Below are 19,881 nucleotides of genomic sequence, written 5' to 3'. Positions count from 1 at the left end.
GTAACAGGAACAGCCCTGAAAACAAGGCCCGGCCTATGTGCCAATCCCCGCCAGTGCGCAGGTTACAACCCAGCTACCTCTGCCCGACTAAACCAAGGCCCCAGACACTGCGGACTAAAAATGTAATCCACTTGGGAAGGCGGGAAGGAAAGAAAGATATTTTCTTCCCCCAACCATTTAAATTCGTATGCAATTAAATATTTACAAGTATTTATAATCACCCGCCAATTACCAGACCTGCCACGAGCACGGTACTACATATCCCATGATGCTATTTGGTCCTTGGTCATGCGCAGAGCTGACGTTTAGCTAGTCACGTGATTTTTGTGGGCTCGTGGAGAGAAAAACTACAGTTCCCAGGGCGCCGAGCGGTAATTTGGCGCATGCGCGGGACTGACTGCAATTGTGTCGGCGAGGAGGAGCTGAGTGAAGATGCGCAGGTAAATCACGGAGACTGAGCAGCGAGGGTATTAATGGACTTTATATATCACGGAGGGATCGGTAATGGGGCAGGGTTTCAGTAGGATCAAAGCAGGTCATTAATTGTGCTTCAGCTTGAGGAAGGCTGTTATAATCAGTCGAAGCAGCCCAAGAATAGATGCTGGAGAGGGAGATGGCTGCCCGTGTGGAGGCTTATGGGTATCCAAGGAGGGGCAATGAAACTGCCCGTTCAGAACCTTGTACTGCTGCTCACAATGAAATTTCATGGTTTTCAAAAATTAAAATGAAACCTTCTGCTTAATTTGGACCTACATAAGTTTTTAATACAAAAAAAAATTTGCTTCAAGGCATTGCTTGTTTTCCTTTTGTTTCCTCTTGTAAGATTTCTGATGTATGTTTCTGCATATGTAATCATTTATATATATTTTTAAACTGCTAAGTCTCACCTATTCCCAGCCTCAATTACTGTTTTTAAATTGTTCAGTGAGTGTGTTACCGTTTTCTTACAAAATCAGTTCATTGTCTCCAGTTGACCTTGGCAATTCTGTTGAAAAGGCTGAAAATCCTTTTAAGGTTGGGTATCTTAAAATAGTTGTTCTTCCTGTCTCCATCAACCTGGAAAAGCAGATACAGGAATACAGTTGTGAATCTATTGTGTTCATGTTTGTCTCTGCAGTATATTATAGGTGTACAGGAACTTGCAGCTTTGAACTTCCTTTGCTGATACAGTTCCAATATTGTAGGCCTGGCAAAGTGTAAAGTATGTTATTACTATCTTTGCACTTAATCTTTATTTTTAAAACAATCACAGTAGCTTTCCATTAATTTAGAGGATAAACCCACCATATGTTGTGTTACATAGATGTACAAGTCCCAGGTTTGATCCCTGATTGGGCTGTTAGCAGATCTTATCTGAGGTGGTGATAAGAGTGCTAAAATGAGCCTCAGTATCCCAGGATGAGGGGGGGAATATCAGTCAGGGTTCTCACTGCTGATCTCTATGCAGTGATCCCTGCTGGAAATGTGTTTGTTATATGGATATTTGGTGAGGACAGGATTGGACTTAGTTATAATGGTCTATTAACCTGCTTGTCTTGACTCCCAAATGAAGAATGGCTGGAAACTGTAGATGCTAGTAGAGCTGTACCCCTGTATGAATCAGTGACTTCAAAAGAAAAAGGGAATCAAAGTGGAGCAAATTACTAATGTAATTAGAAAAAAACAGTTTTACTAGATTGATTCCCCCCAATTAATCTAGTAGAACTGTTTTTTCTAACTACGTTACTGGTGTCATCAATATATTCTAGTAATGTTCTACTCATGGTAGGATTGCCCTTGGAAAGGAGGAGGATAACTACAGTTAAGTACTGTTGATACGTATTCATAGACTACCACATGGTTTTAGTGCTTCAAAGTTTGCAGGAATACTACAGAGACTGAGGGTTATTGATGATAAAACCAAAGAAGTTCACTGAGTGAGCTTAATCATTGATTCTTGTCTTCAAGTTTTCTTCTTTAATTTTTTTTATTTTTATGTTTGAAGATCCAAAATAAACAATGCTGATCTCACTGAACTATTTCGACACCATTATTTGGGAGTTCAGCTTTCACTTTCACTTGCACACTTCAAGGACTATATAGGTTAATGGTCATTGGTAGCACAGGGGGTGGCTTATCATCAGGGAGGAAAACTGCCATGAGTCATTTTCTTTTCAGTTATGTTTCTGCTGGGCACTGATGCACATAATATTATTTGCATCATGTTTTTGGTAGACATACAGAAATGGCTTTGGTAAATATGTTACTATGTGTTTGCTGAACAACAAAAGTCTAACAATTTTATGTGAAGATAGTGCCTCTTTTACTTATTCCCCACCCCCCCCCCAAACAATTCCTGTTTTTTTCAAGAATTTTTTTTTTCACCTGTTATGTGCTCCTCTCAGAAGCAGATTGTTCAAAGATAGTCATGTTATAATAGTACTAACTCCAGTCAGAACTTAGTATTTTAGCCTAAACACTCAAATCCAGAGGATCTATCCTAGTCCTGTGATTAAAATATCCACACCGGTACTGCTGACCAGAGAAATCACAAGTAGATTAATGTCAGTGTCACAAGTTGAAGTGGGAGTAGATTTATCATCTCTTGGCTGGTTCATGGCATACTCCATTTTAATAATTGTACATTTTTAAACAGAAAATATTTTTGTAGTGTTACAAATAAAGGAAATCAGTCAAACCTTTAGTTAATTTTCACCAGTGGAAGTATATATGTGGCTTTTAATTTTATTTTCCTGAAGGCATGGCAGAAACGAGGAATTCATTATGTGGACCATCATGGGTATGAGCCTCTGTCTAACCCCGTAGCACTGGCTGTGCCCTTGTAGTGTTTTATCCTGGTGTAATGTGAGCAGTACCACCTCTCTTTGTCCACCACTGTTTAGGGTTAGCAGTCGTATTTGTTGTGATGAGGATGTTGAGCCAGAGGAGCTGGAAACCGAAGGAGAGAGGCAGTTACAAAACCTGTTGAAGCACCAGCTAGACACAACAGTAACACTTGAAGAGTGAGTATACTAACAATTTTTAACAAAAGAACTTAAGTTTTTATATGAATATTGTGAAATAAGAAATTATTAATGGTTTTGTACATGTTTATAATATTCCATAATAGTACTTTCAAAATTACAAAATAAAAACAGAAACTGCTGGAAATACTCAGGATACTATTAGGATCTGAAGAGAAGATAGGTTAATGGGCCCAATATTACCATGGCGGCGGGTTCGCGGCGGGGTGGGGGGGCGAAACCAGTCTGCTCCGCGCGCAATCGCAGGCTGATTGGATCCACTTACCTCTTGTTTCGGGTTCCCCGCTGCTAAGCTGCGCGGCGGGCGGACTGCGAATGCGCAGTAAGGTCTGTCAGCTGGAGGAGCTCTATTTAAAGGGGCAGTCCTCCACTGACTGATGCTGCAAGAAATAGGAAAAATTACAGCATGGAGCAGCCCAGGGGAAAGGCTGCTCCCAGGTTTAATGATGCCTCACTCCAGCTCTTATCGCATGGGGTGAGGAGGAGGGGGAGGACAGAGATCTTCCTCCCGGCGTGTGGGAGGAAGCGGCCTGCCTCTGCCACCAAGAAGGCCTGGCTCGAGATGGCAGAGAAGGTCACCTGCACCACCAACATATCGCGCACCTGCATACAGTGCAGGAGGTGCTGCAATGACCTAAGTAGGTCAGCCAAAGTGAGTACACTTACTCATTCCCCTACACTCCATCTGCCACATCACCGCCCCCACCCCACATCTCCTTCTGCACTGCCAACACTACTCTGTCACAACGCTCCTCACACCCACTCAAACCTCATCCTCATCTTACCTGCACTTACTCACCTCGCCAGTACTCATCCCGCCACTACCACTCAACCCAATCCTCATACAATCTCATGGCTCTATCTCATTCTCAGCCTCTCATGCATCTCTTTCACAGTCAGCCTCACTCAACCTGCCGCTACCTGTGCTGTAGCCACAGGGCATGCATCACATATGTGCAGTAGGAAGCGTAAGGCAAACGTGTCGTGAGCACAAGGGTGTTTGAGGGTTTGTCATGGTTTTTAACTTGTATTTAATTTCTGATCAACTCACATTACATATTATATTGACACCACTACTGCCACATCTTTGCGAATCTTGTCTGGTTTGTGCAATAATGCCCTTCCCTGAGGATCACAATGAAGACCCACAACTGATGCCACCCATTGTGTCACTGCAGAATGGGTGTAGGTGTATTTGCAGGGCTCTTTTGTGTAGACGACTGAGAGACATCGGCGATGTCCCCGGTGGCACCCTGGAAGGATGCGGAGGAGAAGTTGTTGAGGGCAGTGGTGACTTTGACAGCGACAGGTAAGAAGATGATGCTCGGGAGCAGCTCGGCATGAAGGAGGCTGCAAATGTCCATGACTACATATCGAGTGACTCTGAGCCTCCGTGTGCACTGCTGCTCAGAGAGGTCCAGGAAGCTGAGCCTCGGTCTGTGGACCCTGTGGCGAGGGTAGTGCCCTCTGCGATGCATTTCTCTCTGCCGTTTCCTTCCCTCCTGCTGTGCAGGTAGATGTGTCACAGCACTGTGTGGTAGGGCTCCACGTGTCAGAGGTGGACGGCGAGGCTGGTGATGCTGTTCGCCCTCCGAGGAGGTCATGACTGCAGCTACGGCGGCCCCCATCCGGAAGATGTACATCTGAGGGGGTCCGCAAGGTAGGTACATTTGTCTGGACCCTGGAGTAAGTGTGCAAGTTTGTGAATTTTATTGTTAGGAGGAGGAGGGTGGTGGAGGCCAAACTTTGTCCCAAGTGACAGAGTGGCCTCCTGCAATGAGTGAGGGTCCCCCTCCACCCACCTGTCAAATGGACCTTTGCAGCTGCCACAGGCTGATGGCTGCAACACATCCATTTGAACTGGGAGTGTTGCCCCCAGTACAGGAAACAGTCCCAGTCAGTTGCAAAATCCCATCCCTGCTAAAATAACAGGTCAATCAGGTCTGTAAACAACCTGAAGTACCTGTTCAATTACTTAAGTGGCACCCCACCGGATTTAATTACCGGCGGGAGTCCCACATGCGGGGGCTGCGCCCGCATGTGAGCGCGTCAGTGGGGAACCCGGAAATGGGGTGGGTTGGAGCCGGGCTCCCAACCCACCTCGGGAATCCCCGATTTTCGCAGCCCCCCCGCCACGAATGCACCCGATCGCGGGTGCGAAAATCGAGCCCAATGTTTCTCTGGAGACTCTTTATTAGATGCTGATGGAACTTCTGTGCATTTCCAGCATTTTCTCTTTTTATTTCAGATTCACAACATTTGCAATATTTTTCTTTGTTTTTTTTTCCAGATTTTTTGCCTTTTCCCTTTTGTCCCAAACATTTTCTTCCAGAGTTTAAATTAGGATTTATTTGCACAGTGAGATCCCAAATGAGGACTCAGCCTACTGAACTAAGTGATTTTAATTTAAATTTCAATATGGTTGCAGTCTTTTTAGAAGGTTTAAAATGTTAGGATTGTCATTAATGTGCTCCATAGTGCTAATTAGTGTTGAATACATTCAGTCTCTGTGCAACATGGCTCTCTACTGTGAAGTGGGAACTGTGGCTCCCAACTAAACCAAACATGTTCTTTTATCTAGAGTGGGTTGGTCATGTTCATGTGACCCTACTCTAGCAATCAATTTTATAGATGTTTTTAATATGAGCAACACCCCATTACAAACCATCCAACAGAAAGTATGGCATGCCCTGTAACATGGAGAGAAACAGCTAACAGTGGTACCTTTATAAGTAACCAGAATTATTTCGCTGTTTTAAATTCCCCCACAAATGCAACAGAGTACATAATACTTCCTTGCATCCCAACAGATATGAGCTTGTGTGGAGTTTAGTAAATGTTATTAACAGATCTGAAACAAATCAGTTAAAGCTTAGTATGAGGAATTGTAGCCTTAACACCTTCCCAAATATCATTTTGTACTTCACAAGATAAAATAAATCCTAGAATCCATTCTCTCAATACTTGAATAGGAGAAGCAGTATTTAATTTTATGTATAATTCAAAAGTAGGTTTAGTTTCTTCTCACAGTTCATTAATTAATTGAAGAACAATATTCCCACCTCTCTCTTTCTCCCCCTCCCCCCATCAAGTTTCATCAAGTAATTCTGAAAGGCAGTGTCTGATGAGTTGTTCATTGAACAAATCCTCCACGATGCCTTTGTCCCTCATTATCTAATGTATACCTGTTTTCTGCTGCTTTATTTTGCCACTGGTGCATTCTGAGAAACAAGCGTTTAAGACACTTAAAGCTCAATTCTTTTAGATTTGGATCTTGCGGTCGAGCTTGACACAGAAACCCTCATCTAGCCTCAGGTCTGAAAAGCAATCAATTAGTGAATGGGGGCGATCCTAAGATTATATAATTGTACTAATAAAGTTGTGTGAGTATTGGCTATTTACTGGTTGAAGACATTATGGCCTGTGAGTTTCAAACACCCACCTCCAGTAAAGATGTTGATTATCAGGACATCTCAGTTCCATTGACATTGGTTTCACTTAGTTGAAGCCGCTTTTGGCTCAGGAGCAGGTATGGGCTCAGGAGCAGGTATGGATTCAGGCCAACCTTCATGAGGCTCAACATTGTTTGACGAGCACCAACACTCATCTCATAAGAGAAAGAACTGGGCCTCAGCTGGGAAAATGGAATATTATTTTAAAAAATATCTGATGTCCTTAACCTCTAATCAGCTTCTAATCACCCGACCTACCATATGCTGACTTGCTGCTGTTTTTTCATAACTGAAGTTTCTCTTTTTTTTCATAGATGCATAGCTAAGAAGAAATGCTTTGCCCCAAGTGCTTTATACAAGCCATTCGGGGAGCAGGCAGCAGGAGTGCTGAGTCTATCACAGTTCCAGACTCTGCAGGAAGGAGATGGGGAGATTGCTGCCCTGAGAGAACTTGGACTTACTGACAGAGAAATTGAACTCTGGCAAGACAGAGAATCTCTAGTTAAGGTAAGTTGTGATTGGAGAATTTTTGGGAATCTCATTCAGGGTGAAATCACACTATGCAATATTTAGCGTCCAAGAGGGTAGCATGGTCACATGAGATTTAAAAGGGTTAATGCTTTTTATAAAATAGCAGACAAAGGAATTTTATATCAATGTGTTAAGCATACATATTCTTAATATTACACAGTACAGTTTCATCCAGTAAATTATATAGATCACATGCAGCCATGCACGTGCAGTTCTGAAGCCGTGGAGGAATTTGTGATTTGTTCAGCATCACCTCAGTACTTCAAATCTGGAGAGAACAAGCAGATGGGATCTGCTGTCAGGCTTTTGCCAGGGCTACTTTCGAGCAGTCTCTGGGAGGTTTCTTACTAAAGCACTAGTTAATTGTCTGTGGTATTGCACAAGGGTGGTGAAGACACATTTGAATTTTTAAAGTAAAGAGGGTGGGTGTTAATGAAACCAGAGGGGGAATGGGGAAGGCGAGAAGAGTGGTCAGGAGGCTGCAGGTGAAAGGAGGAGATGCACATGAAGCAGAGGCGAGAAGGTGGGGGAGAAGGGAAGAGAAGTGGGGAGAGGAGGGGATTGAGAAAACAGAGAATGGAATAGAGATATGGGAGGGGAGGGGATGGAGAAGAAGGAAGAAAGGGGAGGAGGATGGTAACGGGGAAAGGGGAACCGTGGGAGGAGGATGTGAGAAAGGGAGGAAGAAAGAGGAAGTGGAGAGGGGAACAGGAAGAGCAGGGAATGGGATTAAGCTAAGGGTCAGAAAATCATCTCGGGGGTGGGGGGGCTGCTGATGGGTGGAGGAGGGCATTCTGAAAGACTATTAGTGAAGCCTCAGCAATTTGAACTCCACGGCAATGGACACAATCTTGTACTGTGGCCCATCCGGACTCTACGCTGAATTGACATGTGCAAGGCTTTATGGAAGGAGCTTCAAAAACAGGGAGGAGTTACTGAAAGAGAACATGACGTGGTGAGCAGGACATCACGGGTTGGATGGTATACACTTGATTTTTTTGATGCTGGTTTACCTATGGGACGACAATGTCAGCCAGAGGGGGACTTCGGCAAAAACTCAGCAGGAGGGTCAGACAGCAAGGTTGGAAAAGGCTTATAGAACTTCATCAACAAGATCAGAGGATCACCTGTGCGCTAATGGGGGAGGACAGATCTGGTCAGGGGTGTATATCTTTCTTGGGGGATTCCGCCCGATTTCAATGATGCTGCTTCAGAGTGTCACCTATTTCAATTTCTGTCCCGAAGTGATTTGTTTAGGTTCCCAACCCTCATCTGTCTCCAACGACTCTTTTTCAAACAGCCCAGTTATGGGTGCTGTTATTGGGCCGATCTCTGAACATAATCTTCAACATCCCGACTCGTAACGGAGAAACAAAACTTTCCAGTGTAATATTTCTTTATTCCACGTGCTAACTTTAAGCTTCATTGTGAAAATGGAGAACGCAACCTCAGTTTAAAATTTTAATAAGTTGGGAAACAGTGGGGTTGTTCTTTCAGGATAGGGGATTTCAGTGTATAGTGGTGCTAACAGGTAACATTAGTTGAGCCCCACATTACTTAGTGAGTCACATGATGTGACCGTCACAGCGCCACCTACAACTGCAATACTATTAGAATATTGTGACAGTCGCCATTATTATATATATATTTATTAAATATAAAATATATTATACAGATTATATATTATATATTTCATATATATCATATATAGTTGATCTCCTATGGCGTTGCACATGAAGAATCGAGACAAAAAGCGGTACTCATTTCAGGAATGTTAGAGGACGATGGAATAATTGGAGCAAGGGGGTGAGGGGAGGGAGGAGTAGAGTAGAGAAGAGGATGAAGCTAGGGAAGGTGAAAGGGAAGCAAAGGGAGAAGGTGAAGAGCAAAGACAAGGGTGGGGTGGGGGGGGAGTGCTGAGGAAGGGGAATTCAGGTATGTGGAGGGAGGAGGACTGAGGCATGGGACAGCCAGCAAGGAAGGGGAAATATAGACAGTGGGTGCCGTGGATGGGAAATGCAGTCAGGTAAGGAGTACTGCGAAAGGGGAAATGAATTAGGGGAGGGATAGCCTTTGTTGTGGAACTGCAGCCAGTGGGATGTTTGGGGTGGGGGAAGGGATCATCTAATAAGGTGTTATGCACCCATGGTAGGGGGGTGGATACATCCAGCAAGGAGGGTAAATTAATTTTAGCCAGTGGGAGGGGATTTGGATGTGGCAAAGGCTTACAGAATAGATGGTTCTTTGTCAATGTGGAACTAAACCTATAGGGGGATTTGCAGCTGGAGTGAGGTGGAACTTTGAACTTGAATTGCAACCAGTGGGTGAGGATATGCAACCAGTGGGGAGTAAGTTGCAAACTGGACTTGCAGTTAGTGGGTTTATTGTGTGTGGGGAGTGAACAGAAGTTGAGATGTGAAATGCAGCCAATTAAGGGGATGGTGTGGCATGGGGATGGCTCTTGAACTGCAGCAAATGAAGATTGGAAAAATAAAGGGACTACTGTGGTCCCTAGCCTTGGTAATGTTCGGGAGGCTACGCAAGCTAATTTTACTCATCCTGGCAATTTCAGAGTACAATTAAGGATGTCGATTTCAAAAGAAAAGTGAGAAGGTGGACACTGGGCATTACTCCCAAATGTGAGGGATCCGCAAACCGTTAAAAATTATAAACCACCTGCACAACTGCATTTCAGTACTACTCCAAGGGATTGACATTAATGTGATCTCGGTTCCGGAATATGGGTCACTCACAGGTAATGGTCCCTTAACAATTCGCGCGCCAGTGATATTGGGGCACAACTGGAATGATAGAGATCTTCTCAGTAAATTGGAGACTGGGTTATGAAAGGAAATATGGTTTTGAGAGGTTGTAAATTTGAAAAGATGGCAGGAACAACAGGGATCATCAGAATGAAGTAATTTATGACAAGACTAAAAACTGCTTCCAGTTTGAACGAATGGGGGAGTTGTAGGTAATCATAGTGGCGTTGTCACAGTAATGCTAGGTCACATAATGTTAGTGTCACAGTGCCACCTACAGATGCAATAACATTGGAATGTTGTAGCCCTCCACTGTTTTTAAATATTTAATAGATGATTCTCCCATTCTTCTTTCTTGAGTCTCCGTGTGCCATTCGTGTGTGCAACTGCGCTACTCCCTGAACTCTGCTACTCTGAAACGGGCCACTAGAATGTGCACAAGTACGATTCTCTCATTATTTTCTCCTCCTTATGGAGAAGCACCTGGCCTCTTCTGTATGCCTCCCTACAGCATCAAAGCTGAAATCTGGCACTCAACAGTGGAGGATTGGCGACAGAAAGCCATACTTTGAAAGCTAATTCTGTTTGTGTTTAAAGTTCTCAGGGCTCGGAGCAGACCCAGCAGCAGTGCAGCAAAGACTCCGTGCCATTGAAGAGAAGATTGAGGAGCGCCAACGACTTCTGTCATTGCCACAGAGATTCGCAGGAAGTAAACAGCTGAACAGAAGGGAGATGGAGATTGAAAAAGCCATGTTCCAGGGAACTGACCGATACACTTTCCTGAAAGCACTGTACTACCAAGGTATGGATTTTTATTGTCAAATATGTTTACTTTTTCCTCCTCTCTGTTTTCACTGAATCATTCCCTAGGAAAGAGAGAAGGGTAGCTTCTGCTCAGGGAGATAAGTAGGAATAGCCTGGTGTAACTTTCTTGTAATTCTTTCTCTCTTCTTTGAAAGGAAGTAAATAGCTAGCTTTTTGATGATATGGGTGAAATGTGGGAGATCTTGTGTCCTAACTCATGTCTCACTACACTGTAGTGCTGAGCATTGGAGCAGTAGAGACTTAAAGACCTGGCGTTATTGTGTTTAATTACACAGAGAACTCAAGGCCTCTGCTTCAGTTTGGAGGTCAGAAAGCTGTGCGTCATTCATAGTTGTTCTTTGACTCTAGCCAGTTTTGTGATTAAAAAAAAAGTCATTTCTTCTTGTTTTATTCAAAGAATACTGACAAAGACCTGTTCTATGAATTTATATGTTTCTGTGATTCTACTTTGTAATACTTACTGTTCTGTACCCTTGCAGATTATTTGTGACAAATAACTGGCAAATTCTCAGAATAGTGGACACAGAACATGGTTCTGTATAACCTTGTGCCAGTCATCATCTGAATGCCGTTGGTTAATTCTATTTTTTGTTTGTAAGTTTCTTGTTTTCTCCCAGTTTTTGTTCCCTGAAATCTCCTCAGTGTCTCGCACACCTTCCCCAGCTACAAGCAAGGCCTGGAGACCTGCTCCCTATGCTCTGCCAAAGTCACTCCATAACTGGCCACTGGAGGTGTGCAGGAGTGGCCCATGATATCCTGGTCTCTGATTTTTCCTTCCCTGGTTTCCGCTTCCATGACAGCAGCATTGAGATTTGAAACCTACCATCTGGAAAATTGGGGGTGTACACCTGTATCCTACAACCCATAGCATAGCACAGTGCAACTCCAAATCACTGTTGCCCTCTTGGTTGCTAATGTCCTCATATGGCACACTCCCTTTCTCCATTAGGTCATCTAGCAGAGGATGTGAGCTGAGTTGAGGCTCTTCAGCAGGAAGAAAGCAAATTGGAGTGAGTCTCAGCCGCTGGTTCTAGAATAGCTTGGGCGGGGAGACCTAGGAACAAGTTGTCTGCCCCTTCTTCTGATCAGAGAATAATGCGTGGTGTGAAGGACCTAATTAAATGGGCAAAAATAGCTTGCGACGTGGTGTGAGAGGGACTGCCAAATTAGCTGCTCCTAAATGGGCCAGATTGTGTTATTTCTGATGATTTCCTTACCCTCAACCATTTCTCCCCTCACCACTATTCCCCGGGCCACTATTGTTTTGCTCTCCAATTGAATGCTGCTCCCTCCAGATTCAATGCCCATCCATGTACAATCAATATTAAAGCTCCATTGGCTCAGTGGAGTAAATGCACTGGGTGGTGTGATGCTGAGCCACATAGTCAAATAACCCACCAGCACTCATTCTTTAGGGTCACGCATTAAGAATGGCCATTTGAGTAAGATACCAAAAGACCATTGCTGTTCATGGATCAGTACTCCAGAATGAGTCAGTGTTCAGGGGAGATAGGGTAAGAGGGAAAAAAAAATTAAAGTATGATTTGCTGTGATTTTATAAAGCTGTGAACAGTGGCTCTTGTGTTCCTGTCCAAGTGTCACAAGAAAATTCATTTCCCCTCCTAAATGCTGAGCTTGTGCCCATACCAGAGAAAACACCCTGCATGTTTGAAAGTAAGAATTATAAAGACATGGCCTGTACTAAAGCAGTTGTGTTGCTGACCTTAATATTTGTTGGGTCAAGGGTGAACATTCCATTTGTCCACTCTTTATCAAGCCTGGCTATATTCATGTTTTCAAAAGTGAAAAAAATATATTTATGAATTATGCACGTTTGCCAATGTATAATAAGATCTTATTTTCATTAAAGTCAATGTGTAAATTTGCATATACTAATTAAATATACTTTTCCTATGTCTTTATCAACATAGTCCATTCCCACTGTCAATTTCACCTGGAAGCAGCAGAGTAATTAGAAGTTATTGAGTCACTCAACCAATGTGCTAAGTGACCTGTGGTACACTGATTGGAAACTGTCTACTTTTACCTGTGTTTTATAGAATTCCAGATCTGGTTGGAGGTAGCCCCAACATGTAGCACCACAGCAGTTGGGTTCTTGTGATTCATTTGGGTTTCAGCTAAATTGAGGGGAAGGAGAGTCATCCTTGGGCTTGTGTCACATGTTTATATTTCCTAGGTGTTGTTTTCTCCCAGTTTTTGTTCCCTGAAATCTCCTCAGTGTTGGGATGGCTAGGAACAGATCAGGTACCCATCATCTCATCCACAGGACATACTTGGCCCAAGAAGTTGAAGGGGAGTGGAAGGGGAAAAGGTCCTGATTCGTAAATGCTCTTTGACATGCTCATTTTATACTGTTCCTCTGTTATGCCATGTGTAAATATAACTCGGATTGTTTCCACTTCAGATGAAAAGTACATAAAAGACCAGAGTGACCCGATCAACCAATTGGAAATGATGTTACTAAAATTCAAAAACAATCCAGTCGGAACGGGAGACACTCCGAAAAACAGACCAGGGTCTTCTATGGAAATACCTTCCACGGCAACAAGTGAAGGAGGTACCTTTGGAGAAATGACTGGCCTATTTATTCCACCACAAAGTGAGCTCAGTGTTGCTGATCAGTATGAAAACCAGAGCACTAAGAGGCTTTCTGTAAATGTTCCTATCAGAACCCTACCCAGCACCGGCACACACGGCCCTCAGAAAATTACTCAGCAAGTGGAAGCTGTTCCCCAAGAAGAGATCAGGAGGAACAAGCTTTCTGAGGAGGAAATCCGAATGATTCCCAGATTTTCAAACTATAATCCTGGACAACCAAGCAGGGTATGAGATTAAATATTAGTGATTAACTAGAAAAGTATTATTGATGAGTGTACCTTTTGTGAGGAAAAAAATCCACATTTCCACTAACTTAACATCTGTGATGAAGTGAAACACCAAGGAAGGTCATATTGATTGTAGCATTATTTAAAACCTACTACAGCCAACTCCTCTGACCAGTGACTAAAAACTGAAATTGTCTGTAATTGTATTCATCCTTGTTAGTGGAGTAATTGTTATCAAGGCAAATGATGTTGGTGCTGGGGAATGGGGTTATTTTTATTTCAGGCACCCAGTGTAACTTTAAGCTGTCCCACGTCAAGTATAACTTAGGTATCTACAGGATAAATGTACCGTAGATCTTCAAATAACACGTGTCTTTTTATCTCTGGCAACAGAGTAACATTCCCCATTGCATGATTGTGGCATTTTTCCACTTCAGCAATCAGCCAAGTTTATGCCAAATTAGTCAATTTTATGTTGTGGGTTTGAACCGACTAGAAATTGGATTGAGACTCCTTATACTCATCTCACTTAACTCACTTAGAATACGCACAATTTTTCCCTTCTTCCTACGAACCAGGCTTTTAAAATCAAAGCTTGGCATCGCCCAGTCACTAAATTTATCTTGTCTTCCATCCAACATTTGTTGGTGTCCTGCACTATAGAGCTTGGCCCTTCACCTATGTTATTCAATTTAAAATATATGCTTCTCCTTGTCCTACTCTCTAACTTGCAACAATTCTGATCCTTTGTGTTCAAAATGTTTCACCAGTCACATCATGGACTTTGCTTCTGCTTGTTTATTTTCAAAGCTGAGATGGGGGAAGGAAAGGGAGTAAAAAGGCTATTAGGTGAGCTATTCCCAGCATATTTTAAAAGCTACAACACCAAAGTACTTTTTCGGGGCAGTGGAGTAAGAACAAATATACCTTTTACAAGCTGTTGGTAGGAATGAAGGCATTTTTTTGCTAAATACATTACCATATTAATGGACCTTTAAAAGTGATTCAGATAAGATCAGATTTGGCTTAGTCAACTACATACAAGATCATAAATGTATTGTGTTTTAGCTTATCAATAAAGTCCTATTGGGTTTAAAGAATGAGATCACAAATTACAAAGTACAGATAAAAGAGGCCATTTGTCCATCTATTGCTTATCCTTCCATAGAAAGCTGCAATTCCCTCATTAAGACATGAAACTGCCTCTTGAATGATTCCAGAGTGCTCAGGATTAATCTTTTCTATTGCATTCTGTCTTGTATACATCTATAAGGGCCCCCTCTTATTTGCCTCCTTTCAAAGCTAAAGAGTCCCAAGTTTTTCAGACCTTTCCTGTGACTCTAGGAATCAGCCTTGGAGCCTTCTCTGCACCACTTCCATGGCATACATGTTTCCCTTGTGCCTCAATCACCAGGACTGAACACAACATTCAAGGTGCAACCTGACCAGAGCACTATACGGCTTCAGCATGATCACCTCATACTTAAAACTCTTGATTTGGGGATACAGCACAAATTGTTTTCACTCAGAAGCCACAAGGCTGGCTGGTATGGGAAATGGAAATGGCACTTTGGGGTAATAAGGGATGCTCTTCTGAGTTGGGGTAAAGAGGGCAGACTATTGCAGCTAAGCTTGATTCTCAGTGAAGATCCACAAGTACAATTCCAGCAAGATCATTTAATATCTTTCAGAAGTGGGGACCTGTGTTTTTTTTCTGCCTCCATAGCCTGCATGCACTGAGACCAGTTAAATAGCCCCAACTGTTGCATTGGCTAATATCATCTGACTTAGCACAAGCCAGGTATCAATTTCCAATTTATTTGGAGAATAATTGGAGAAACTATTTCTATTCCTCACTACCAACAGTACTTTGTGACTGTTGGTAGTGAGGATAGTAAAAAAAAAATCAATCTGATCACTTGCAGATGTGGCAGTATAGCCGCTGATGATGTGGTGCTGACTGTTGTGTGATTCAAGGTTGCAGTTGACCATTGACTTCATTGTGCTTTATTTCTTCTCTTTCCCTCACCTTCCTCCAGGTTCTGTACTTGAAAAACCTGAATCCAAAAGCCACGCTGGAGGATCTATTTTCCTTATTTGTTTCTTTCCAACAAAAGGACGGCCCTCAACTCCTTTTCCGTTTATTGACAGGCCGAATGAAGGGACAAGCATTCATCACCTTCCCAAGTATGTATCGCCACATGCCAAGGGAGCTAGTTCCTAGGCGGTTATTATAGTGTTGTTTTTGTTCATCAAGCCTCAAACAGTAAAATTTCTTTATTACATCTTTTATTTGACCTTATTAGGGCAAATGTGTTTTAGAAAATGACATTCAGTCAGCAGTATCTTCAGGGAAAGAGAGCTCTACGGCCAGAACTTTCAACTTCGGTAGGGGTGTAAAGCGAGTGATATCGGATTGGCCGTCCATTATAAATTCTGCCCAGCTTTCCGTTCCATTGACTACAATGGAAATGAAAATCGAGCGGAGTATATAATGGGTGGCCAATCTGAGGTCGCCCATTTTACATCTCTGCCGAAGTTGAAGGTTCCAGCGATTGTATTGATACAGTGAGCACCAATTTGCAACTTTTTTCCTCTGCATGTGTGCAGCGTAATGATATAATTATGGTCTCTGTTTCAATCTCAACATTTTGATTGGCCATTTATTGACATCGGATGCACTTAAGCCAGTTCCACACATTTATTAGGTCAAAAGCAGAGCCAATAAATCCTGTAACAGCTCATAAAACCAATGAAAAAAATGTCTCTGCTGTTGCTGGAATAAAGATCGGATTGTTTGTATTTACAAGTGCAGCTAACAACAGAACTGCTTGGTTGTTGTCAGTTGCACTCTTAATGAAAAATTGCATTTATAATTGTAACTTTTAAAGTGCTGTTGGTAGTTCTGGCAGTTGGTTTCATGTCTGAACCTCTAAGACCAGAGAATACCAGTGTATTTTCTAAATTGCATATATAATAGATTTTCTGTGTAAGATTCCCTCATGGTCAAGAACATTGAGGTATTGTCCTGTGTAGTGCTAAGCCATACAGGCTCAATTTCTGGTCTGTGCTGAGACTAGTATTTGGATGCTACCTGGGTTAGGAGTGGAAAGTCAGCTAAAGTTCTTGCACCTGTTACCCAATGACTCCTGCTGGAAATTCTGTATGTATAGACATTGAGACCTAGATCAGACTTTGCAGTGATCCTCTCCATGATCATGTAGCCTGCTGACACTCACTGTCTAGGTTCAAACATGAATGGTACCTGTGGAACTGTACCCTGAATGAGAGTCAGTTCTTTCAAGAAAGGAAAGGAGAAACTTGGGAGGGGAGGGGGAGAGAGAGAGAGAGAGAGAGAGAAGAAAAGCAAATTTAGCTATATATTAAAATGTCTTGCACCTTGTTTAAACAACATGGACACCTGCTCCTGAGTGTTGGTTTGCCTCCATCTTCATTATCCAAAAAAATACTTTGCATGCATCATAAATATTGCACATATGCATGCAGGATATATTAATGTACTGTTGCTTTTAGGCACCAGGTGTGGTAGGAACAAACAGATAATATCATAGTCTTTGTACATAGATATGTCCATGTTTCCCATTATTGTGCATCCACATAATGACAGGATTAAACTTGAATATGGTGAGATTTTATTTCCTGTTGAAAGTTGAACCTACAATGGTCAGATATCCAAAGTGAGTAATTTCAGCTTAATTTTCAGTTGACTCATTCCTTTTAGGTGTGGAGATGTCGATGGAAGCACTGAACATGGTGAATGGCTACAATCTGATGGGCAAGCCAGTAATCATAGAGTATGGACAGAACCGATCTGATCAGTGACCTGTGCTCGCAGAAACTGTGGCTATGGAAGGCGTTTTAGCACAATGAGGCTTCTGGTCTCTGGGGCCACAGACACATTGGAGCATTGGAAATTGCCCAAAAATTATCTGACCAGGCATCTGCAATGGATATTTTCTGAAACAAGGTTAAATACTGTAGTGTATGAAAATAACCCTCATTTGTACATAACCCATACCCTCACTTGTTTGTGTTTTTAAAAAAAAATTTTGGACTTCCCAATGGTAAATGCACCACGTGGTACTGAGCCATATAGAACGAGGACAGTCCCAGATTTAGTCCCTAGTGCTCAGCCTTTCTCAGCGAGCGTTTCGTCTAAAGTGCTGCAGTTGATTGCACTGTCCTTTTGCTAGGGACAAGAAAAGAATGATCGAGTTTCATGCTCCTGATCCACTACTCAGTGCCCCATGCAGCTAAGTGGTTTCATTTAAGGCTCCCTATAGTTGAAAAAGCAACATTCACTTTCTAGGCTCATAAGTGAAGAATGGCCTTTTGTGCCAGTAGCTGCTGACAGAACAGAACCCCAGCAAAAGTCATTGCTTCAAGAGAGGGGAGAAAAGTGGGACAAATAAAAAAAAAGCCTTCAGTTCAGCAAAATTTATCTCACATTATGACTAACCTACACAAACAGCTTATTCATCCCCACACTGCTTTATAATCGCATTTTCACACATACTTAACTAGCACTGAGATGTTTAACAGTTACTGTTTTTTTTAAACTGCTCGGAATTAACTTTATATAGGGCAAAAAATTGTTACTTGAACTTCTTTGGAGGAAAGAAATCCTAATAAGGACTTTTATAGAAAAGGTTTTGATACATATGAACAAGTGACTAGTTAGGTGTGAAGAGCAGACCCAGAAATTATGAAACAGACCAGTGCTTTTTCCAACCTAGCAAGTTGCTGTTTTTCAGTCTTGCCAAACCTTAGAGAGTGGGTCTACCTAAGCTCATTGTGATGTGAAATTATCCAACATTCAAACTTCATCCATTGTTACATCTCTACCCTCCCAAGGAATCTACTCTTTAACTATGGACATAAAATGTAGAAAAACAAATCCTTGCCACATCAAGCATGTATACATTTAGGCATATCTTGTGGATTATATTTGTGTTTGTTATTGTGATTTTGAAGGTAGAATTCACAGCCAAACAAGGTTAGCTTTCTTGATGGATTACAATACAGCAACAGTGGTAATTGTACTTGTGAACACAATTATGACTCACTGTGGTTGTGATTTTGAGTTCTGATATGGTTGAGGTGTGTCTGGCATGGAGGTAATTGTTTGAAAGGGCAGCATAGCATTCTGTCTAGATCAAAACTCAACTGACAGGTCTCTTTTACATTTTGTTATGTGCCTTCCCATTTGTCAATCTAGGCAGTGATCCAAAGAGATAACAAACTGATTTCCCATACATCCAGCTAGGGAGTGAACTTTAGTTGCAAGTAACTGTAAGGAATGTGAAAATAATTTTTTTTTTAAAGTTTAAAATTCCTTTATTCCTGGGAGTTGTATTTATATTGCCCATAGAGTAACCAGTCATCATTTTTAAAACTATGTAGACGTTGTCGATGCTAAGGAATAGAGTATCCATGTCATTATGTTACTTGGGACCAAGATGTTTTTCCAAGTAAAAAGTTTTGCTGTAGTTTTTTCAACTGGTGTCATTTATCTGTCATGACTAACCCTTTATGTAATCAATGGAAGGAACTTGTACACTGGGTATTTGGGTAGAATATCATATATAGAATCGCTTTGAATTAGAATTCTTGAAGGCTGATGAATTAATCCCATGAAAGTTTCCAGGAACATTGTCCTTTCATTCAGTTACCTGTCAGTTATTTTATTTAGATGAATAAAGAGAGAATGACTGACACCAATTTTGAGTTTGGCTGGTCTTTTAATATTGATGCAGCTCCTGGTAGCTGCATATTGCCCATGTGATTTTTGTTTCTATCTCTCTTGCTAGAATAATTGTGTACTGCCATTTTTAAATATTAACTGACCTTTAAAGTCAGTCTTCCTATTTGCGAGTCAAAATATTTTCCGACATTTTGAATTTATTGCAGTGAGAGTCTTGTGCTTTGTACACAGTTGGGTTTGCAAAATCAATGAAGGATATTACCAATAAACCGTCAGTGATGATGCAGTACAGGAGTTGATCCTCTTCAAAGACTTTCCAATGATGTTGCTCAAGCCCTGGAACCCTCGTTGAAATGGTAAGAAAGCATAGGGAAAGAAAGAATAGTAATGTTTGAACTTAAAATTCCAAAAATGTATACATGATATATATTGTGCAGTGAGCAAGTTCAAGGCTGCAACCTGGCTTCAGGGATCAAATGCAATTTCTAAACAGCACTGTACAACATTTCCTCTGCTTGTGTGATTTCACCTGTTCCGTTAGTTAATAGATATTTATTTAAAAGTATGGAATAAGAAAAAGTCTTTTCACCAATGTGCCATATGTAGTTTCCATTCTTGCAGTCTTCCTTGAGGGAGGTAAATAACCAGTTAGTGTCTCCAAGAGAAAGCAATGCAGAAAAAGAACTCGAAGATTTCAATCCAAAGTTCACCCATGTT

At 41.9% G+C, this 19,881-nt stretch overlaps 1 protein-coding gene across 1 annotated transcript; it reads left to right on the top strand.

Annotated features, from left to right (window-relative positions):
• The first annotated feature begins 369 nt into the window (after nucleotides 1-369).
• Nucleotides 370-19,181, top strand: rbm41 (RNA binding motif protein 41). Its single transcript, XM_067997041.1, has 7 exons — nucleotides 370-440; nucleotides 2,883-3,002; nucleotides 6,790-6,982; nucleotides 10,366-10,570; nucleotides 13,019-13,437; nucleotides 15,479-15,626; nucleotides 17,182-19,181. The coding sequence occupies exons 1-7, from the start codon at nucleotides 433-435 to the stop codon at nucleotides 17,280-17,282; spliced, it is 1,194 nt and encodes a 397-aa protein (XP_067853142.1). The 5' UTR covers nucleotides 370-432; the 3' UTR covers nucleotides 17,283-19,181.
• Nucleotides 19,182-19,881: the final 700 nt, after the last annotated feature.

This window comes from Heptranchias perlo, chromosome 15 (genome assembly GCF_035084215.1).
Source record: "Heptranchias perlo isolate sHepPer1 chromosome 15, sHepPer1.hap1, whole genome shotgun sequence".
Classification (NCBI taxonomy): Eukaryota; Metazoa; Chordata; class Chondrichthyes; order Hexanchiformes; family Hexanchidae; genus Heptranchias; species Heptranchias perlo.
This window is presented reverse-complemented; position numbering and strand designations above follow the sequence as displayed.